A 22,319-nucleotide genomic window follows, 5' to 3' on the forward strand; every position below is an offset into this window, starting at 1 on the left:
CAGGGAGAAACATGGAGGAAACACAAGGGAACAATGTAAAAGAGAACAGAACAGAATGGATCTTCAAAATAATCTGACACATGGGGCTTCAGAAATGTGAATAGAAATGCGACACGTTCTATTCCGAGGGAGTCAGATGGCTGAGCAGTTCGATTCCCGGCGGTGCCAAATGACGTTGTGTCCTTGGGCAAGGCATTTTACCCTACTTGCCTTGGGGGAATGTCCCTGTACTTACTGTAAGTCGCTCTGGATGAGAGCGTCTGCTAAATGACTAAATGTAAATGTATTCCTTTTTATTCCAGTGTATTTGATCATGTTCTTCTCTATTATATTCCCCTGTGTAAGAAACATACAACACCTCAAGTGTCTTTTAAAAGCTTCCCTTTCCTCCCCCTCTTCCCTTTCCCTTTCCTCGCACTCTCTCTCTCTTTCTCCGTCCATCTCTCATGGGTGCCGTTCAACATAAATCATACATTAGCAGCCTGTGGAGTGTCATAGGAGGAAAGGTTCTGGAGCCTGTAGATAAACATGTGAACGTCCTCCTGTAAGATGGAATTCACAGTGCCACAGCATACATGCTGATGACATTGTATGCAGGACTCTCATAGTGTAAACATCAACCGGTATCGGCAATCCTGTAGCTGTAGAATGTGTGTGTGTGTGTGTGTGTACAGTGCACAGTGTGTGTTTGGAGTGTGTTCAAAACACTGCAACAAACTCAATCATATTTAGCATATATTGTAGATTCTCCCACTACATGCAAGCCTGTGTTTGTGTTTGTGTCTGTTTGAGTAATGGACTTCTATGTAATGTACAGTATAAGACTATATATCTTGGTCCCACACTCAATATGTGCTTTCACAGGGAACTGGTTTGCCTCCACCTTTCTTAGATAAGAAGATAGGAGAGAAGAGAGGAGAGGAAAAGAGGAGAGAGGAGAGGAAAAGAGGAGAGAGGAGAGGAGACTTGACTCTCAAAGTCTGTGTTTTAGGGTGTGGTTCTCTGCTCTTTGAGTGAGGCCTGGGCAGTGCTCAGAGAGGCTAGAGAGGGTTCACAGTATGACTCCAGTGGATCAGCGTCTGGTCTTTACTGTTTCATATTTCTTCTTCTTCTCCATCATCTTGAACAAGCCCCATGTCAGAGGGTGGGGTGTCTGAGTCATTCTGTTATAGCAGGCCAGACACACACACACACACACACGGCCATGCAATCACGTGCACACACACACACACACACACACACACACACACACACACACACACACACACACACACACACACACAGCTAGTGTTTCTTACCCCACCCAGCCCAATTTCACTGAACTAGACAAACTTGTGAAAGGAGACACCACCCAATACTTTTTTTTAAATTCTGCTGAAGTGATGACATTGTCTGTCATGTGCTTCTAGTCGGTCAGGGATGTGACTCAGATAGATGACCTTGCTATAGATAGATAATGTCTGCAGTAGAAATGGGATCACATAAACAGTCAACCTTATACAAATATTCCAAGGCTTTGAATGGAATCATGTGATTTCCTGGGGGAGACTGTGCATCTACATGTGCATGCAGCCATACAGTTAACACAAGTGTGTTTGTGTGTATCTGTATGTGTGTGCATGTCTGAATGTACGTGTGTGTGTGTGTGCATGTCTGTGTGTGTGTGTGTGCAGGAGGAGGTGAATCTGAGTGATGTTTACACAGAGCTGAAGACAGGCATCCACCTGGTGCGCCTGTTGGAGCTGATCTCCGGGGATAAGCTGCCTTCGACAAGTCGTCCCAGACTCCGTGTCCACTGCCTGGAAAACAACAGCATCGCCATCAAGTTCCTCAAGACCAAGGTATCATGGGTGCCCCTCACATCCAAGGGAGGGGAGACGTGATCAGAAAACGTGACCGGTATTTTAGTCCTCATGTAGGCCTAATTGTTTCCCACCAATCCCTGTCTTGCTCTCAGATTCGTGTGGATCTGATTGGTCCAGAGAACGTGGTGGATGGAGACCGCACCCTGATCCTGGGTCTGCTCTGGATCATCATCCTACGCTTCCAGATAGGGGCCATCAATCTGGACGAGGTAGACAGTGGGAATGCCAGCCTCGCCCGTCGCTCTGCCAAGGAGGCCCTGCTGATCTGGTGCCAGCACAAGACGGCCGGCTATGCCAACGTCAACGTGCAGAACTTCTCTGGTAGCTGGAGGGACGGCCTGGCGTTTAACGCCCTGATACACGCGCACAGGTAGTGTTTACATACATACACACACACACCACACTTTCATGCTGGGGCCACAGTAGCATATAAATGTAATGTGTGAGCTGAGTTGAAACTTGTGGCTCAACAGCTATTGAGGATCCATACCCCCCCCCCCCCCAACCCCACCTACTAACCCAACCAACCCTACTAACCCTCCCATCCCCCTCCCAAACCCCCATCCTCTACCCCCCTTCACCCCTCCCACCCTCCCACCCCCCCCATTCCAGGCCCGACCTGTTTGACTACCACCGTCTCGGAGAGGACGAGCCCAAGCGGAACCTCGCTCACGCCTTTGCGGTGGCGGAGCAGGAGCTGGGCATCATGCAGCTGCTGGATGTGGAGGACATGGTGGTTCCTCACCCCGACGAGAAGTCCATCATGACCTACGTGTCGCTCTACTACCACTACTTCTCCAAGATGAAGCAGGGACAGACCATCCAGAAGAGACTCGCCAAGGTACGGCAAGCTCAGGGGGAGTGGAGGTTACCGTGTCAGTGTGTGCCCTGTGCCCGTTCTGAAGGACACAGTTCGTTCTACAGTTGCAGACACACTATAATCAACCGTGAATCTCCCCAAATGAAGTTGAGGCTCCCTCTACAGGCTTTTGTGTGAATTACATCCTGGATTTCTATACTGTAGCTCTGCATTTGTGTACTGAGATACAGTTTTGTATGTTTCTATTCGAAGAGTAGTGAAGAAAAGAAGAGTAGAGAAGCTGATCTTAGACCACTGCTTATGGGCGTCTCTAAACCAGGTCAGAGCCTGCTGGTCTGACCGGGTTAGGGAACTGAGTAAAGTGACAGCGTAGGAAGGAGTAAAGAGAAGGAGGTAGAGTGAGGAGGTAGGGAAGTCAGGAGAGGTGGAAGGAAAAAGTAATTGGAGCAGCCCTGTGCGGATGCGTGGACCTGTGACACTAATCAGATAAGCCCAGACACTGATCCCCTAACGCAGACTGACATTAACACTCGCACACACACACATGCGTGCGTGCTGACAAGCACACACACAAACATATTGAGACAAACAGTATCCACGAGTGAAACAACATTGAGAAGAATCCTGGAGCTACTAGCTACTCCCCAATGCAGTGTTGAAGTATTTTACAATTTTTTAAATAACCATTGATAACAAAGGTAGGGAGGAAGCCTTCCTGGGATTAGGAGTATTAGGTTGTTGGACAGACTAGCATTAGCAGTAGCTTCCCAGAGCTAACACAGATACAGTGTGCGTGTGTGTTGAAGCCTTAGCAGGATGACACATCCACTGTGAACACGTATGTACACAGTCAGCTTTATGAGCATGTGCTGAGCCAGCAACGAGGGACAGGATGTATGTGCACTCAGGTGCATCCTGAACATAACTGACAGGAGTCCAAGACCAGAGAGTTGAGGGCAGATTTTCGAGGACCAGGCGGCATGGCTTCCCAGGCTGGCCAGAATAGGTGGACAGGGCAGCGCGGAAGGATGGCGTTGCCCCGGTGGAGGTGACAGTGGTGATGTCATGTTCCTGGGGGGGTGTCTCAGCCAGCAGTGGTTGCGTAGGCAACACAGGAGACTCTCTTCAGATGCCGTCAGAGTCATGCTGACGCTCAGCAAGGTGGGTGTCTGCCTGCTCTCTGGGCTGCAGGCTGCGGGTGGAGCTGTGTCTGTGCTGTGTCTGGAGGTGAAGCTGTGTCTGTGCTGTGTCTGGAGGTGAAGCTGTGTCTGTGCTGTGTCTGGAGGTGAAGCTGTGTCTGTGCTGTGTCTGGAGGTGGAGCTGTGTCTGTGCTGTGTCTGGAGGTGAAGCTGTGTCTGTGCTGTGTCTGGAGGTGGAGCTGTGTCTGTGCTGTGTCTGGAGGTGGAGCTGTGTCTGTGCTGTGTCTGGAGGTGCGCTTCTAGGTTTGTTGGTTTCTAGAAAGGTGGTGTGTGCCTAAGAAGTGTGTGTAGGTGATTTTGGAAAGTGTCTTTAGGTTTCTGTGTGTCTGTTGGTTGTGAGGTTCATGGGTGCACCCCTCTCCCCACTCCTCTCCCCTCCTCACCCCTTCCCTCCTCTCCCCTCTCCTCTCCTCTCCCCTTCCCTCCTCTCCCCTTCCCTCCTCTCCCCTCTCCCCTCTCCCCTCCTCTCCCCTTCCCTCCTCTCCCCACTCCCCTCCTCTCCTCTCCCCTCCTCTCCCCTCTCCCCTCTCCCCTTCCCTCCTCTCCCCTCCTCTCCCCTCCTCTCCCCTTCCCTCCTCTTCACTCCCCACTCCTCTCCACCTCTCCAGATTGTGGGTCTACTGAAGGAGCTTGACGACCAGAAGGTTCTCTATGAGAGTCTGGTGTCAGACCTGCTCCTCTGGATCAGAGCCAAGGTGGTGCAGCTGAACGATCGCTCCTTCCCCAACTCCCTCAGAGAGATGCAGGTCCTCGTCAGCGCCTTCAAGACCTACCGCACCGTGGAGAAACCGCCCAAGTATCAGGTACTCTGTCAGAACTCTGAAGTTACACAAAAACTGTTATATAATTCAGGCATTTGTCCATCAACCTTCTAATTCATTCAGTTTCTGCGACATCATCAATGACATATTGTAATTTTGCTTCCTCGCCATACTTTGTTTTCCTATCCACCTTCATGAATTCTTTCCCCCACTCTCCAGGAGCGTGGAGCAATCGAAGCCCACTTGTTGAGTCTCCGGACCCAGCTGATGGCCAACAACCAATGGGCGTACGTGCCCCCAGAGGGGCGGACCCTGGGGGACGTGGAGCGGGGCTGGGCACAGCTGGAACGAGCGGAGCATGAGAGGGAGGGTGCCCTACAGGGGGCGCTGATGAAGCTGGAGCAGATGGAACAGCTGGCCAAGAATTTCCACAGGAAGGTGTGAATAATGTTGTCGTCATATAAGATTATTTTGTGAAATTGTAACATCCTACAGTTCAACACTGCTACCTGTTTGGATTCGTCCAGTGTCCTGGACGCAGCTGAGAAAGGACTTCAGATTAAATACAATACAGGGCTCACCATCTCTGTTCACCTGAAAATAACATCCAAAACTATCGAAAAACCTTTAAGCAATATTAAATAGCTTAGCTGTACCTATCCCCCACCCCTCCACCTTCATTCCCCAGGCGGCTCTGAGGGAGAACTACCTGGAGGACACCCAGGGTCTGGTGAGGAGGCAGGACGTGAGGGGGCTGGCCAATCTGGAGGAGGCCCAGGCCACAGCTCGCCGCCTGGAGGCCCTGGAGACGGATGCCCTGGCCAGGGAGCCCCGCTTCAGGGCCCTGAGGGACATGGCTGCCCTCATAGAGAGAGGAGACTACCACAGCAAAGAGCAGGTCACCCGGAGGTAGGGGAACTGGGATTCAAAACTTGCCGTTTTTGTTTACACGGCTTACCTTTTCTACTGAAGATAGGGTTTTCTCACGAGGACTTAAAGGAAATGAATTTGGAATCTCCTCTCTTGTTTGCTCTTCTCCTCTATCTGCTCCAGGGAAGAAAGCATCACACGGCGCTGGAGGGATTTGCTGCAGCAGCTGGAGCAGCAGAGGGGGATGCTGGGAAATGTAGTCCACACACTGAATGTGCTTCGAGACATAGAGCTGGTCTCCCAGGAGCTAAAAGAACTACAGGTGCAGAACCAGATTTGTCCTGACTTTCTGTGTTTAAACCACAATGGTCTAGTACATTGTCATTACCTTGCTTTTGTTGATGCCTCATGCTCTCTCTCTCTTTGTTTTCCCTCTCCCTCTCTCTCTTTTTCTCCCTCCTCTCTCTCTCTCTCTCTCTCTCTCTCTCTCTCTCTCTCTCTCTCTCTCTCTCTCTCTCTCTCTCTCTCTCTCTCTCTCTCTCTCTCTCTCTCTCTCTCTCTCTCTCTCTCTCTCTCTCTCTTTCTCTCTGTCTCTCCCCCTCCCTCCCTCCCTCCTGCTCCAGGCCCTGGCAGGGTCAGCAGAGCTGGGGAGGCAGCTGGCTGAAGTGGTGTCTCTGCTGCAGCAGCAGGACCTGCTGGAGAGCCAGATCTCCTCCCAGGGTGAGGCGCTAACCACCATCAGCAGGGGGCGCCACAGAGATGCTCCCCAGGTCCAGACCAGGATCAAGGCTCTCAACGCCCAGTACAGCTCTCTGGAGGCTCTCAGCAAGAACAGGTGGGCTAGGGTGCTGCTCCAGTCGTGGGCTGGTGTCTGTTTCTGAAGCAGTAGAGCCCTGGATGTAAAAGGATAATGGTCTGTTGGTAGGAAGGTATATTTGATGTTTTATCTAGGGGGGAGCTCGGTGGTTAGAGCTTTTGACTGCAGATTAAGAGTTCACAGATTCAAACCCCTCACACCTCCCACCCCCCCTGTGCTATAAAACTCTCACCCCAAGCTGCAAAGCTCTGCTTTGGATACAAGTCTCCTCTAAGTGAGCATAACTTTTACCGGGTGTCTCTGCAGGAGGAAGCAGCTGGAGGTCCAGCTGAGACTGTTTGAGTTCTTCCACGACTGTGATGAGGTGGAGGCGTGGATATACGAGAGGTGGCTCCGCCTCCAGACTGCCGGCCTGGGGCGCGACCTCAGCCAGATCCAGCTGGCCATCCAGAAACACAAGGTGTGACTGGAAACATGCGCAACACACACACACACGCACACGCACACCTACCCAGACCGTTCACCTGCATCCATCTCTCCATGTCGTCTCCCCAGGTGCTGGAAGCCGAGGTGCAGTCCCACGAGTCTTTGTGCTCTGGGGTCGTAGGTCGGGGGCAGGACCTGTGTAGCCGATGCCCCCCCAGTGAGCAGGCCATCCAGAAGTGGGTCAGAACTCTGAAGAAACAGTGGAACCACCTGAGGGATGAGGTGGCCAGCCACAAGAACCGGCTGCATGCCGCCACAGTCATCAAACAGGTAGGCAGAGGTCCACAGTCATGCACAGTTAAGGGTTCGCGGAGGTACGCAGAGATGAACTACAGCCTTTGTTATGGACAGACAGTGTACCTGCTGCGATATAATTTTGAAGAGATTCCTCACCCCTATAGCATTGCTTGGACTGTTTGGGCAATGTGCGCAATGGTTTTTGCATGTCACCTCTCTTCAACTCTACTTTCCTCAGTACTTTGCTGATGTCACAGAAGCCAACTCGTGGCTGAGCGACAGAAAGCCGCTGCTGACCAGTGTAGACTACGGCAAGGATGAATCCAGCACCGGTGCACTGTTACAGCGCCACCTACGTCTGGAGAAGGAGATGGGCGCCTACTCCACCGAGGTGAAGAGACTGGGGGAGCAGGCCAAGAACGCTGCACAGATGTCTCCTCTCACTGTGAGTTCATCCTCAGATCAGTAACATCTAACACCTCACCAGCAGTCGGAGTGAATCCTGAAAACGACAGTTTGAAGCTCAAGAGCACATTTTTTTGCTGTCTCATTGCATGATATTAGTTGAAACGACTGAACCAATGTCCGCCGTCATGTTCACCTTTGACTTTTGATGCCTGTGAGTGTAGGCGGAGCCTCAGCAGAGCAAGATGGTCCAATACAGTGACTCCTCTGGGGAGGAGGAGGAGCCAGGAGCCATGACATCACCTCGAGGAGGGAAGCCGGGCCCAACCTCCATCCAGACGCAGAGTAGAGAGGAGGCCAAAGCCAAGATCAGATACAGATACAAAGGTACTCACTCTCTCTTCTCTCTAGGATGACCTCCTAGACCGTTCCTTTGCGGTCACTGAGAATGTCGAATAGTAAACAATGTTCTACAGTAGTTGTTTAGCATGTTGCGCAGTCTGTGATGTTAGCTGGTGCTTGTGGTGACATGGTGTGTCTATTGGGCTGGTCTGACGAGCAGGAGTACAGGCGAACTGGGACCGTGGTGAGGTGGTGACCATCCTCAGCAGAGACCATGGTGAGAAGGTCCTGGCCAAGGACACCAAAGGAAATGAACAGTTGGTTCCAAAGACCTATCTCAACGAGCTCTCAGTCACAGTAAGACTTTCATACCCTGTTCACATTCTAAGAAATAAGATTTTATTTTTAAAAGGTGTTTGGAATCCAGTTGCAGAAACTCTGAATAAAAACAAAACTGACTGCATGTTAATATTTTCTCTGGTTAGGCTACACTGTCTACACCACCTCCACCCACTAATGGGGTGTTTAAGCCAGAAAGCGGGAAGCTGACCAGGAAGTTGAGTCGTCCTCGGCGCAGCCGGTCAATGCGTCGCTGCACGGCAGAGATCCAGACTGCCTGGATCCCAGACCCTCACTACCAGAGGAACACCATCCAGAGCACCCAGAGCAGCCTGGATAAGGACTATAACTCGCTCCACAACCTGGCCAAGGTACGAGGTGCAGTTTGACAGGCCGGGTGTTGAAGAAAACACTCTACAATCTTACTAAAGCGGGACCGACGTGTGAATCTGACTGACTGAAAATCTGACATTTTGGGCCGCAAGCCTTCTTCAGGGTACACTCTCTGAAGCTCTAAGTCTTTGTCCACAGCCTCCCTGTAACCAACATGACTTATTCTGCTGCCACTATTAGTTTGTAAAGTGTGTGAGGTTTGTGATGAAGTGTGTGTGTGTGTTGTCACCCAGTCTCGGAGGACGACCCTGGAAGAGATGGTGCGTCTCCACCGCTTCTACAACACCTGCCAGGAGTTTGAGTCCTGGATGGAGGACAAGGAGAAAGTCCTGAACACGTTCAGCTCCTCTGCAGAGAACATGGGAGTCGCACAGGCCAAGTATGAGGTAGGAGTTTAGCTAGCTATCTTTCTCGTGTCACGTAGGCCAAGGAACATCTATCTCTTTAGATGTTCTGCACTTTCTGCACCAACTGTTCAACTGATCTGCCCTCCTCCTGACTCTCTGCATTTTTATACTAACTCGAAGAAAACATGTCTCCGTTTGTTACTGTGATTGTCATCCTTCAAACCCCTTTGTGCTTCAGAACTTCCTCACTGAGCTAGCGAGTGGGAGGGGTCAGCTGGATGACATCACCAGCCTGGGGGAGGAGCTGGTGAGAAGCAGACACAGCAAACAGCAGGAGATTAAAGCCAGACAAAGACAGGTTTCACGGAGGTAAATTCTCACAGATGTGATTCCCTTTGCACCACGGCCACATCCTCAGATATTTAAAAAAGCTCTCCCACCCACATTCAAAAACAAACATGTAGCCCTGGATGAGGAGCAAATTCACATAGTTATCCACTGACGAGTGCAATTGACTGTCCATGGGTCCTCCCGACCACTAGGTGGGAGCACATCCAGCGCCTGAAGGATGAGAAGGGCCAGGAGCTGCTGAGCGGGGCCGACGTGCGCTCCTTCCTGCAGAGCTGTGAGGAGGCTAAGGGTCAGCTCCAGGACCAGCTGGTCCTGCTGGAGCCCCTGGATCCAGGCTGTAGCCCCGGCACCCTGCTGGCCCAGGAGAGGACCCAGACCCAGGCTCTCAGGGACATCCACACCCTGGAGAGGAAGATCGCTTACCTGAAGAGCGTGGCCAAAATGTGAGGCGTGTGTTGTGTTTGTAATCATCTGCTGTTAGTTCTGGTTCCAGTGTACCATTTTGATCATCTCTGCGGAAGCGGATAAGTGACACGGGGGGAGAAGGTGTTGAAATGACATGAAATGTGATTTGCTTTCAAACGCCTACAGACATGTCTTTTGATTGAGTGTATCGTTCTTGGTTCCTCCCCTTCATCCTCTGCCACAGGAAGCAGGACTGCAGCCCGGCAGAGAGTGCGGCCATCTTGGAGGAGGTGCGTGGTCTGGAGGCGTTGCTGCTCCAGGTGAAGCAGCAGGCGGCAGAGAGACAGCAGCAGCTGGAGGAAGCCAAAAGGCTGCAGGATTTCCAGCTGCAGACCAGAGACCTGGTCCTCTGGGCCGGGGCCACTCAAGAGCGCCTCCTGGAGGACGAGTCAGGCACGGACGTAGCGTCGGCCCTGGCCCTGCTCAAAGACCACCAGGACCTGAGGTTGGAGATAGAGGAACAGAGAGACAGGTGAACGCAGGGACATACACACATGCACACTGGTAGTCGCAAACCTACGCACCAACAAAATACATGCAGTATATATGAGAGAGAATCACACCCAATTCATATATATGAGAGAGAAAAAAAGTTGTGCCTTGATACCTAAATATGTGTCCTTCCCCTAGGCTAAAACGGATGGACAAACTGGGCAAGTCCCTGGAGAGGAGCACCGGGGCGAGAGGTGGAGCAGAGATCCATCAGACCCTGGACAAGCTGCACTCTGAGTGGACCAAGCTGGACAGCCTGTGGGCCAGTAGGAACCGCCGTCTGGAGCAGGGCCTGGAGCTACAGAAGCTGAACAAGGAAGCCGACAGGATAGATGCATCCCTATCTGGACACGAAGCCAGGCTGAGAATTCAAGATCTGGGGGTGAGGAAAAGAATATAAAGATTAGTTCTAAAAAATATACTGCACATTTTGATTTTGAAGCGACTGTATGTATTCACTCTGGTGAGTAAATAGACTATCAGAGATATGAAACGCATTCAAAGCCTCCATTTCTGTGTTTAGTGTATTCTGTATTCTGCTGACATAGAGGCTTTAAGTCAGGATCAGTACTTAAGTCTTCCAGAGTCCTACGTTGATAATCCTCCAGATAAGATAATATGTGTAAGATGGTGCTGGGTAGGCCTGCTCTCTGCTTCCTCTACCCAAAGTCAACCTGCTCACGGGCACAGAAAGAGCATATCCCACTGAGACTAACCCTAACCTTAACCCTGTCTGTGGGTGTGTGTGTGTGTTTAGGACTCGGTGGACAGTGTCCACAGTCTTCTGGGTAGACAGGAGGAGCTGGAGGATCTACTGAAGGCCCTTGACCATCAGATCAACCTCTTCCAGAACAAGAGCCACCAGCTCATAAGCAAAAGACACTTTGCATCCAAACAGTACGACCTTAATCCTTTTGTCATACAATGGCATACTTGACATATCCTATGACTAGATAAGTATCAAAACTGTGTACACATAAAAAGTATATGAAGGAAGTTTCATGCATCCATCTCCTTCCTAGGATCCAGGAGAGACTGCAGGGTATTGAGGAGCGCAACAGGAAGCTTGGAGAAAGCTGTCGACAGAGAAGAAATGTCCTGTTAGCCTCCAGGAAGTACCAGGTACCTAACACACCATAACAAGTCGAACAAATTGATATTAGATTGTTTAGTTACACACGTTGCTTTGTGATTTTTGTGTTTTGTTTTTTATGAAATAGAAAATCTGACATGCAACACACATGACTGTGATTGAGCAAGTCTATGTTTGTTACAACCTGCAGGAGTTCCTGCGAGAGGCTGGGGAGATGCAGCTCTGGATGGAGGAGAAGTTCAAGATAGCGGAGGACGAATCTTACCGAGACCCCACCAACGTCCTCCGCAAGCTGAAGAGACATGAGGCGGCAGAGAAGGAAATGCAGGCCAATCAAGTGTGGCTGGACAGACTCACTCAGGCAAGAAAAACGCTTTGTAGTTCATTGGCTGATGAATGTGAGTCTTGAGCCTAACAAAAAAACTACAACCTTGAACATCTCAGTCACATCCACTGACCAAACTGTAACCCTGTCCATGGTACCCCCACACTGAACCTTGTTGTTCCGAACACACCCTAACACGTGCTTTGACCTGACCCGTCCTGCTGTGTGTCTCTGGCCCCAGCTGGGAGAGGAGATGCTGGCAGAGGAACACTACAACAGCCAGAGCATCCGAAGAAAATCCTCAGAGGTGACCAGCCGCTGGGCTCGCCTCCAGACCAAGATGGCTGAGCGGGGAGACAAACTGAGGCAGGCGGGGCAGCAGGAGCAGTTGATGGAGCTGCTGCAGGTATGGATGGCGGCGAGAAAACATTTACATTCATTTAGCAGATGCTCTTATCCAGAGGGACTTACAGTAAGTACAGGGACATTACCCCCTGAGGCAAGTAGGGTAAAATGCGTTGCCCAAGGACACAATGTCATTTTTGTCACTGCTGGGAATCAAACCGGCAACCTTCTGATTAGTGGCCCGATTACCAAACCGCTCAGCCATCTGACTCCCAACACCTGATTTTGGGTTTTGAAACAAGCTCAGATGGTTGACTGTGTACTCCCTTCGGTGCAGGATGCTAAGGTGAAGATCGAGGCTATCCAGCGGATGCTTCAGAACGCCGCCAAAGGTCATGACCTGCGCTCCAGCCGGCAGCTGCTGAAGGAGCACCAGCAGTTGGAGCAGGAAGCGCAGGAGCTGGCCGATAAGATCAACACTATCGTGACCCGTGCCAAACACCTCGCCACCCACCACTTTGACTCCCAGAGGATCCTTCAGGAGACAGACCTCTACCTTAAGATGTGAGTCTGTGTGTTTGCTATTTAGGGGAGTTGAAAGCAGCGCAGAAGTGGAATTCCCATAGCTATGGATCGGTTTTGTTTTCCTCGCAGGTTCAAGTCCCTGCAGAAGCCCCTGGACCGGCGCCGAGCCCAGCTGGAAGCCTCCGTGGTTCTGTACGGGTTCTACCACGATGTGGACTTGGAGCTAAATTGGATAACAGAACATTATCCATCAGCTGGGTCCACTAACTATGACAAGTCCCTGGCAGGGGCCATCGTCCTGCTACAGAAACACAAGGTACAGGAGAGTCTTTTAAACGTCTCTTTGGTGCCCAGGCTTTGCTAAGGACACCTTCCAGTTAGATGCTTGATTAGGAGAGGTGTGGAGGAAGTCCACGTGAAAACGTTTGTCCCACAATCTGTTTTCAGGAGTTGCAGGCAGAGGTGAACGCCCACCATAAACACCTGACACGTGTCCTGGAGAAGGGGCGTGGCCTGGGGAAGTCCAGCCAATACGAAGGCGAGGAGGTGGTGAAAAGGTGTGGCCACCTGAACGCAGAGTGGGAGGATCTGGAGGGGGCGTGCGAGAAGAGAGCGGCCCACTTGAGCAAGGCTGTGACCAGAGAACAGGTGCTGCCAAACTGAATCGCCTTAATTTGACTTAAATTGTTTATAGAGTTTGCACTTTTACCACTGGGGAGTGGGGAGACCAAATACAAATATTTATTTATTTGGCCTTTTGGTACTGGGGCATCTAAACCAAGAACACCTCACAAAGGTTTGGTAGAAGAATCCTTCTCTCTAACCCTAATGTGAATATACAGCTTCATTCTCGTCTTTTAGCTGGATAAAAATGTATGCTCTAACATCCCAACATCCACATCCTAAAGCACTGTGTCTCTGTGATCCCATGTGATCCCTGCTCATGCTGGGCTGCGCTGTCGTCCTCTCCTAGATCCTGCTGGACTGTGCAGAGCTGGAGAGTCGTCTGTCTGAGATCCTGGCTCTGGTCAGCACAGACGAGTACGGCAAGAATGAACTGGCCACACAGAGCCTCATTAAACAGCACCAGGTAGGAAGAGCTGATCCTTGACTCAGTCCTCTGTTGATTCACTCAGTGCAGAAAGATAAACTCTCCTCTCTTCTTCAGGGGCTGGAGGGACAGCTGGAGGTGGTGGAGATTCAGGTGGAGGAGTTAGGGGAGCAGGTGGAGGAGGCCATCCATGACTGGCACCTAGAGGAACTCAACAGACCTTACATGCGAATTAGCACCCAGAACACACAATTACAGCACAGTGCTGCTCTTAGGTGTCCAGTGACTTCTAAACAACAGTTCACAGTTTGTTGGCCTTTCATAGTTTACAGTGGTTGACCATACCCATCAAGTACAATACAATTAACCCATGTTTATAACTTTCAACCAGGGCCCAGAAGCTGAAGGAGGTGTTACACTTACATGAGTTCGCAAGGGAGTCCTCTGAGTTGGAGGACTGGATCTCCCAGCAGAGACTGACTGCCTGCTCTGAGGACTATGGTAACGACTATGAACATGTGATGGTAAGACACACTTCACACCACTAGCTGACCCCACTGGTCTCAAGCACATTTCTCACATGATTTGACATTTTTTAACATTATCAAGGTTGTTGGAACTGTCAGTCTACAAAGTTATGGAAAGCTTTGAAACATTGTTTATCTCATAATTTTTTAAATCTCGTATATTTCTCTCCTGTGGATCCAGCTGCTGCGTGGGAACTTTGAGGCCTTCCTGAAGCGCCTGGAAATGGGTTTAGAAAGGATGCAGAGCTGCAAGGAACTGGCTGACGCCCTTATACAAAACAAACATCCCCAGTCCTCCACCATCAGAGAGATTCTGCATCAGCTCAGGTATATCGAAACAATGTTTTTGTTTCATCCATAAAGCCATCCATCCATCCAACCGTAAGTCTATCTATCTTCTGTTGGTTTTTCTGCCTCCAGAGCCTCGTGGGAGGAGCTTCACGACCTGTCCAGAGAGCGTCAGGCTTGTCTGCTGAAGGCAGAGGATTGTCACAAGGTCTACAGAGACCTGACTGAGGCTCTGGGACACATTGAGGTACAACAGACATGTTCCTTTGTCTGACTAGAAAATACTATTTTATATGTCAGACTGTGTTTATGGAGTGAGGGAGCAATTGCTTGGAAAAAGAGGAACAGCCCAAACAGGAAGCCAGACATAGCCTTGAGTGAATTGGGCAGTCATGCAGATGAAGGTGTGTAACACACACAGCTCAGTGACTCACCAGCGGCGCTAAGCTACTCTGGGTTTAACTAGAGGCCAACCTATCCATCTCTGTTTTGATGTGATTTGTAATTCTGCTTGCTGTTTCGCTGTAATGGACTGGGACTCGTTAAATACCAGAGTACGTAGCCATGCTGCTCTATGCTCACTGAGGAAATACTACATTAATAATAAATTAGACGGGAGGAGGAATTTAAGTAAATAATGAGTAGGAAGTCACCAGTGTGAAGGGAATGCCTCTGGTTGAACAATTGCTGAGGTAATGTGATTCATCCCTGCCTCCTTCACACTCTCTCACTCTCTCCTGTCCTTTCCTTTCCTTCTCTCTCTGTCTGTCTCTCTCTCTCTCTTTGTCTCTCTCTCTCTCTTTCTCTCTCTCTCTCTCTCTGCTTCTCTCTCTCTCTCTCTCGTTGCCACTCTATCTCTCTGCTTCTCTCTCTATCTCTCCTTTCCACCCCTCCTCAGGAGCGGCAAATGAGCATCACTGATGACATTGCCAGAGACCTGCGAGGAGTGATGTCACAACTACGTAAACATGAAGAACTGGTCCACGAGCTGGCCGGCACTGAACAGCAGGTAAAGTGAGATGATGTCATGAGACCACTACTGTACCAGAATACACTGTACACAACTTCAGGTACCTCAAACAAGACTATTACCAAAATACACAGTAGATTACTGCAGATATCTGAAACCAGACCACTACCTGAATACATACAGTAGTAAGAAAACCACTGTATCTTAACTAATATCAACCCAAAACTCTTCAGATATGATATACCTTTGCCATCTTTGTTCTTTGTTTCTCGTCTATCTCTCGTTTCCATCTTCCCTCGTCCCTGTCTCCCAGCTCCAGGAACTGCTGGATGCGACTGATGCCACCCTGGAGCTGTGCACCCCTGACATGAGACTCCGCCTTCAGGACCACCAGCAGGAAGTGGTGGGGAACTGGGAGAGGCTCCGCCTCCACATGGACCAGAGGGAGGCGGAGCTGATACTGACACGCCAGCGCTACCTCTTTCTCAACACGGTAAACTGAAAACAACACGAGACTCAGATTCACTTTGTAAATCAGACTTGGATTTTCAGCATTTCTTGTATTGAAGACAAATTGACAGTCACTTACTTGTGTGAAAAGCAGTATCTGTGTGTTTTACACTCCTGCTAATCGCTGATTTCCATATGCGTGGGTGTATTCAGGTGCAGGATTACTTCCTGTGGTGCGGCCAGGTGCTTAGTGGCATGTCAGCAGAGGAAAGCATCAGAGATTTGGTGACCTGTGACCTCCAGCTCTCCCAGCACCAACAGCTGTGGGCGGAGATGCTGGCTCGCCAGGAGACCTATGACCAGGCGTTGGCCTTAGGCCAACAGCTGGTGGAGCAAGATGGAACAAACACCAGAGAGGTGAGGGTTTCCGAAGAGGACAACAGAGGAGAAGAGAGGAGATCAAACGAGAGGAAAGGATCAATCGTCTGGACTGGTTTCTCTCCTTGACTCCTCTGCTCGTCCCTCCCAGGTGAAGGAGAAGCTGCAGTCACTGCAGGAAGAGAAGGACAAGCTACACGGTCACTGGGACAGGAAGCAGAGGAGCCTGGAAGTCACACACCTGGAGCAGGTCTTCTACAGGGACATGGAGAGCATGGAGAACATCAACAACTCGCAGGAGGTCGGAAGGAACATTGCCAAACCTACGCCCTGACTGACTGTCACCCTTATCTGTTAAAGTTGACTTTACTTGACTCGTCTGCATTGTGTTGTCAGATTCTGCTGAAGAACAGTGACCTGGGGACCACAGTGGACGAGGTGGAGAGGCTGATCAAACGCCACGAGGCCTTTGAGAAACTGCTGAGCACCCAGGAAGACAAGGTGGGGCTGACTTCAGTATTACAATTACATTTAGTAGACGCTCTCATCCAGAGCGACTTACAGAAAGTACAGGGACATTCTCCCCGAGGCAAGTAGGGTGAAGTGCCTTGCCCAAGGACACAATGTAATTTGGCACGGCCGGGAATCGAACCAACAACCTTCTGATTAATAGCCCGACTCCCTAACCGCTCAGCCATCTGACCCCCAGTATTATCTTCCTCTGCCAAACACACTCTCGCAGAGGTTGTAATTAGAAGGCTTTGAGGGTGGTTTGGCAGTGCACTTTGTTAAAGCCTATTTTCAGCCTGTCTAACCCCAATACATTCCCTGTCCTTCAGATTGTGTCTCTGAAGGAACTTGCTGAAAAGCTGAAACAGGAAGACTTGAGTAGAGAAAAATCTGGTCGGATTCACAGCAAATTGAAAGGCCTCTTGGAGAGACGGGATAGGATCAAGCAGCTGTCAATCAAACGCAAGGAGGAACTGGCTATCTCCAGGCTGATTTGTATCTTCAACCGCAACGCTGCTGAGGTAGATGGGTAGACCACAGCGTTCCTAACAGATGTGCGACACTGCTAGTACTCACAGCGATGCTAGCTAATGCTCATTTATGCAATACCCCATCCTGGTTCATTAATTGGACATATTTTCATTCCCCTTTTCGAGATTTATAAAAAATAAATAAACTTCTGTCTTGCTCAAAAAGGCTTGTCACCTGACTTGTCCACCGTGTCCATGCAGGCAGAGGAATGGGTGTCTGAACGTATGCAGAAGATGCAGGAGAACTCCAAAATGGACCTGAGTAACCTGCAGACCAAGATGAAGATGCTGCAGAAACACCAGGTGTTTGAGGTGGAGATCCTGGCCCACGGAAGGATCATCGACTCAGTGCAGCAGGTAGGTACTGGTCAACTAGGAAGCTATCATATGTATAAAGTCACATGACTGTATCGGCCAATCAGTATCTGATCTTTACACCCCTGGCTGGGATAGGCTGGCGAGGAGTTGCTGTCACTGCGTCACCCCAGGTCGAAAGATGTCCGTGCAAGCATGGTGGCTCTGAATCACCACTGGGAGGAGCTGAAGATGGCCGTGGTGGCCAGGGGGAAAGTCCTAGAAGACAACAGAGACTTCCTGGAGTTCCTTCAGAAGGTGGAGCAGGTGGAGGTCTGGATCAGGCAGAAGGTATGGAGGAGGTACAGGAGAAATAAAGGAGGAGATTCTGTATGTTGTTGGATGGGAGCTGACTCCTATTCTGTTTGCTGTTGCCAGGAGGTGATGATCAACGTAGGAGACGTGGGCGAGGACTACGAACATGGACTCCAGCTGCTGAAAAAACTCAATGAGTTCAGAGGGTCAGGGTCCAGGGTAAGTATGGAGGCAATGTGTGTTATCGTTACTCTGTCCGTGCTCTGCATGTGATGTAGCTGCTGAACTTGACTGGAGTTCATCTCCTGCTGTCTATCTTCAGGATGTGACTGTTGACGACGCTCACATTAAGGCCATCAACAGTCTGGCTGCTCGGCTGGAGAGACAGAACAGTGACGACCTGGACACCGTCAAACAGAAGAGAAAAGGGCTCAACGACAGGTAGATACACCATCTACCCATAATGGATGCTATTTATACAGTATAGGGACAGTGCAAGTCTTTGTCAGCGCCAGGTAGGCATCGTAGACGGTCAACGATAGAGGAACTGCTGCCAAACACAACCTCCGACTCCCTCATCTTGTTTTCTTTCCAACCTGCTACTTTACCTACATCAGGTGGAGCAAATTCCATGTGAACCTGAGCAGCTACAAGAAGAAGCTGGAAGGGGCGCTGGAGATCCACTCCCTCATCAGAGAGCTGGATGAAGTTAGGGAGCGAGCCAATGAGAAGGTTTGGTGCCAGGAAGGTTTCATCTGTTTTGAACGATGGTTTAACCGCTGGTAGACCACAGCGATGTGCCTTGACCAAGGCTGCCTTCATCATTAAAACGTGTACATGGTTGTTAAATTTGTACATTACATCGTATTAATTTAGGTGATACTTTTATCCAAAGCAAAATGCAGCATAAGATAAAACAATAGCATAAGGCAAAGTTCCACGGGTCAGAGGCAAGGTACAATCTATATTCGTGGGCCACATCTCAAAGTAACCGCAACTCAGCTTCCAGGAATGATGGACAAACAACAGTATACTCCAGTGCATGCTTGTTCACTCCCTCTTGTGGTGGTGTGTTCTTCAGATGCACCTGCTGCAGGGCCAGGACTGTGGCTGGGACGTGGAGAGTGTTGAGAACCTGATCAGACGCCACGAGGAGACGGGGAGGGAAGCTGGAGTCATTCAGGAGAGGGGGAAGGTGAGGAAGAACCCCTGTCCCGCACATCACAGTCAAATCATCACAGTTGTTCCAACAGTACCAGTCAAAAGTTTGGACACATTTTCCCATGGTAGCAGCTGCTGTTCATGGCAGTGATGGAAGTGTTCAGATGAGCTTGCTTTACATACGATGATGTTTGTCACTAAACCATCCAAACACGGACCCTCAAACTGCAGTAAACAGTAAATCTGTGTATATCTAATCACTTGTGAACTCCTATAAAACCACTCTTACACAAGTATTATCATACATATTATTATATTGCGGTTATAACTGAAATTAATAGGTGTATTAAATGATATTGCACCACTGTTAAACCGTTGTTCCATTAGGTCTTGGATAAAGAGTCATCAGACAGTCTGAAGGGCAAGTCTGTGCTGTCTGACAAGCTGAGTAAAAAGCAGAGAGAGGTCAAAACGACTCTGGTGACGCTGGAGAAGGAGGTCAAACTCAGGTCAGAGGAGTCCTTACCTGGCAACTATTAGCTTCTAAGGCACGTTATTACAGTGTTTATAAAACTTTCTATGAGTGCAAAATGGCAAAGATACCCTTACATACTGGTCTTTTATTTGCCATTCTGGATTGAGATGTGGACGGGAGAAGGTTGATTGGTGATATAAAAAAAATACATTGTAAGGCTGACAGGAAATTATGTCATTAAGGAACTGATGTCCTTTTAGGAAGGAAAAGCTGCAGGATGCTCACCAGCTGCAGCTGTTCAAGGCTAACCAGCGCCTCCTGCTGGACTGGAACGTCAAACAGAGTGCAGAGATGGGAGACAAGGGTCTTCCCAAAAGCAAGGCTGAGGCAGAGAGACTCATAGTGGAGCACCAGGACTGGAAGGTATAAAGTCGACCCCTGTCCCCAGTCGCCTTTCCCCTGTCCAAGCCAGCAAACAATCACAGGGGCTATCACCCTCAGCTATACACCAGATACAGTTACATTTAATAGAACATCCTCATGTATGATTCGGTCATGTAAGTTTACAGCCAGCAAATGAAAGCATCAGACATTGATGAAGTGTGTGTGTGTATTCCTAGACGGAGATCGATGCGCGTGCGGAGCGCATTGACGCGGTCAGGGACTTTGGTCAGAGTCTGGTGAAGTCTGGACACAGCTGCTCTGCAGACATCAAGAAGTCTCTAAGCAAGCTTGAGGAGGCCAAATTTGGACTGAACCAGGCTTGGCAGAAAAGGAATACAATCCTGGACCAAGCCCTGAGACTGCAGGTATGACACACAACACACCCACACGCACACACACAAAGCCTGTGTTATGTTTGCACTTGGTTGACTGTAGAATTGCTAAACATGCGCCGTCTTTCTTTCTGCTTTGCTGAATCTCTCTGTCCCCAGTTGTTCTTGGGCTACGTGGAGCAGAGTGAGAGCTGGCTTAGCAGCAAGGAGGCCTTCCTGGCTAACGAGGACCTGGGGGTAGGAACTCTGAGTCCCTTAAACTGGCTGCTGTGTCACTTCCTGTCTGACTGCTTGGCCTACTTGTTTGGCTGACCTGTGTACAGAGAATTTTGACAGGCTGCCCTGTGTGTCTGTGTGTGTGTGCTTGCACGTGTAGAGTTCCTTGTCGGATGTGGAGACCCTGCAGAGGAAGCAGGCGCTGTTTGAGACCACGCTAGATGCCCAGCTGGAGCAGGTGGAGGAGGTGGAGAGGCAGGCCCAGCAACTGACCCAACAGAGACACTACGACGCTGACAACATCAATAGCAAAAGCAGGGCCGTCCACACCAGGTGACAAGGCTGTAGAGCAGGGCAGTCCACACCAGGTGACAAGGCTGTAGAGCAGGGCCGTCATCACCAGGTGACAAGGCTGTAGAGCAGGGCCGTCATCACCAGGTGACAAGGCTGTAGAGCAGGGCAGTCATCACCAGGTGACAAGGCTGTAGAGCAGGGCCGTCATCACCAGGTGACAAGGCTGTAGAGCAGGGCCATCATCACCAGGTGACAAGGCTGTAGAGCAGGGCCGTCATCACCAGGTGACAAGGCTGTAGAGGTAGCAGAACATTGAAGAGCAGGAGGATGCTGATAGGTGGACTGTGGATGTGAACAACACAGGGATTATAAGGCACAATGTTGTTGTTGTTTACTTGGTTGCTGATATTTGTGATGAAAATTTTCAGATTTGTTATGTGTGGCCTGTGAAAAAGTTGACATATTTCATATCACAACACAACTAAACAACAATATATATGTATACTATGTGTGGTGATATACTACAACTATGTGTTGTGTTGCGTGTAGTTCCATGTTTTCTGTCTCCCTAGAAAGGACAAGCTGTTAGAGATGAGTAGGAGGCGGCGGAAGTTTCTGGAGGAATCTCTGCAGCTCCAGAAGTTCCTGGCTAACACATACGAGGTACAGAAGCCAACTGATTTGACATTCATCTGGATCCGTTCAAAGTTCGGCCCAGGAGTTTATGTTCCTTTCGTTTAGTTTATATGCCGTTCCTCTCCCTCTTCGGATATCTTTGCTCCGTATCTTCTGAATGAAAGCTACGTATGTGTACCACCTTGGATAAAAGCGTCTGCTAAATGAATTAAATGTAATAACTATAATGACTACCTGCTCTCTGAAGGTGTGCTCATGGTTGAATGAGCGTAACGCGGTCGCCTTGGATGAGAGCTGGAAGGAGCCCTTTAACCTCCAGGCGAAGCTCCTCAAGCACCACAGCTTCGAGGCTGAGATCCTGGCTAATCGCAACAGAGTGGATGTTCTCATCAAGGTTGTTTTCTAATGAGATCTTTATTCAACCAGTTTAGACTGGCTTCTAGGTCAGGTGGCTTGCGATTGGTTCCATACTTATCTTTCAGATCAAAGCGCAATGCTTTGGTATTCATGGTTGAATTGATGCGATGTTATGGAACTGACCCCTGTGACGGTTCTGCAGGAGGGTGAGAGGATGATTTCGGCAGGCCACTACGCCCCTGGAAAAATCAAACCCTGGCTGAAGGACCTCAGAGACACATGGGAACAGCTCCTCAACAACTGCAAAGAGAAGGAAGCACGTCTGCAGCAAGCCTACCAGGTACACAGGAATAGATGTTTGTACAATCTCACCCACACATTAAAGAATACACATGCACAGTCCTACACAAGCTGAAAGTTGCTTCTGCTGCCCAGGCGTTACAGTTCCAGCGCTCCCTGGAGGATATGGAGCAGTGGGTGGGGTCAGTAGAGAAGGAGTTGACCGTTCAGGACTGTGGAACTGACCTGCAGTCTGTAAGTCGTCTGCTGAAGTCTCTGCAGGGATTGGAGGAGGTTGTGGATGGACACCAGGAGAGAATACAGGTAGGAGGAAG

At 49.8% G+C, this 22,319-nt stretch overlaps 1 protein-coding gene across 1 annotated transcript in view; it reads left to right on the forward strand.

Annotated features, from left to right (window-relative positions):
- The window catches only part of sptbn5 (spectrin, beta, non-erythrocytic 5), a 39,276-nt gene that overhangs the window by 2,744 nt on the left and 14,213 nt on the right, over positions 1-22,319 (forward strand). The window contains exons 2-53 of the mRNA XM_047052025.1: positions 1,674-1,841; positions 1,958-2,235; positions 2,478-2,706; positions 4,493-4,687; positions 4,865-5,083; positions 5,334-5,554; positions 5,699-5,837; positions 6,139-6,350; positions 6,639-6,792; positions 6,888-7,088; positions 7,294-7,500; positions 7,685-7,847; positions 8,023-8,159; positions 8,288-8,512; positions 8,768-8,920; positions 9,120-9,250; positions 9,424-9,675; positions 9,882-10,169; positions 10,328-10,571; positions 10,947-11,086; positions 11,212-11,311; positions 11,473-11,643; positions 11,849-12,013; positions 12,290-12,516; positions 12,607-12,793; positions 12,925-13,125; positions 13,451-13,567; positions 13,646-13,803; positions 13,920-14,052; positions 14,237-14,382; positions 14,476-14,590; positions 15,242-15,352; positions 15,627-15,806; positions 15,977-16,180; positions 16,293-16,442; positions 16,538-16,642; positions 16,981-17,172; positions 17,383-17,538; positions 17,635-17,826; positions 17,914-18,009; positions 18,113-18,231; positions 18,408-18,522; positions 18,872-18,985; positions 19,339-19,460; positions 19,687-19,849; positions 20,047-20,235; positions 20,362-20,439; positions 20,579-20,751; positions 21,285-21,375; positions 21,596-21,742; positions 21,908-22,045; positions 22,141-22,308. Coding sequence (XP_046907981.1) covers positions 1,674-1,841; positions 1,958-2,235; positions 2,478-2,706; positions 4,493-4,687; positions 4,865-5,083; positions 5,334-5,554; positions 5,699-5,837; positions 6,139-6,350; positions 6,639-6,792; positions 6,888-7,088; positions 7,294-7,500; positions 7,685-7,847; positions 8,023-8,159; positions 8,288-8,512; positions 8,768-8,920; positions 9,120-9,250; positions 9,424-9,675; positions 9,882-10,169; positions 10,328-10,571; positions 10,947-11,086; positions 11,212-11,311; positions 11,473-11,643; positions 11,849-12,013; positions 12,290-12,516; positions 12,607-12,793; positions 12,925-13,125; positions 13,451-13,567; positions 13,646-13,803; positions 13,920-14,052; positions 14,237-14,382; positions 14,476-14,590; positions 15,242-15,352; positions 15,627-15,806; positions 15,977-16,180; positions 16,293-16,442; positions 16,538-16,642; positions 16,981-17,172; positions 17,383-17,538; positions 17,635-17,826; positions 17,914-18,009; positions 18,113-18,231; positions 18,408-18,522; positions 18,872-18,985; positions 19,339-19,460; positions 19,687-19,849; positions 20,047-20,235; positions 20,362-20,439; positions 20,579-20,751; positions 21,285-21,375; positions 21,596-21,742; positions 21,908-22,045; positions 22,141-22,308 — 8,679 coding nt within the window. The remainder of the gene's footprint in view (positions 1-1,673; positions 1,842-1,957; positions 2,236-2,477; positions 2,707-4,492; positions 4,688-4,864; positions 5,084-5,333; positions 5,555-5,698; positions 5,838-6,138; positions 6,351-6,638; positions 6,793-6,887; positions 7,089-7,293; positions 7,501-7,684; positions 7,848-8,022; positions 8,160-8,287; positions 8,513-8,767; positions 8,921-9,119; positions 9,251-9,423; positions 9,676-9,881; positions 10,170-10,327; positions 10,572-10,946; positions 11,087-11,211; positions 11,312-11,472; positions 11,644-11,848; positions 12,014-12,289; positions 12,517-12,606; positions 12,794-12,924; positions 13,126-13,450; positions 13,568-13,645; positions 13,804-13,919; positions 14,053-14,236; positions 14,383-14,475; positions 14,591-15,241; positions 15,353-15,626; positions 15,807-15,976; positions 16,181-16,292; positions 16,443-16,537; positions 16,643-16,980; positions 17,173-17,382; positions 17,539-17,634; positions 17,827-17,913; positions 18,010-18,112; positions 18,232-18,407; positions 18,523-18,871; positions 18,986-19,338; positions 19,461-19,686; positions 19,850-20,046; positions 20,236-20,361; positions 20,440-20,578; positions 20,752-21,284; positions 21,376-21,595; positions 21,743-21,907; positions 22,046-22,140; positions 22,309-22,319) is intronic.

Source organism: Hypomesus transpacificus, chromosome 3, assembly GCF_021917145.1.
Source record: "Hypomesus transpacificus isolate Combined female chromosome 3, fHypTra1, whole genome shotgun sequence".
Taxonomy (NCBI): Eukaryota; Metazoa; Chordata; class Actinopteri; order Osmeriformes; family Osmeridae; genus Hypomesus; species Hypomesus transpacificus.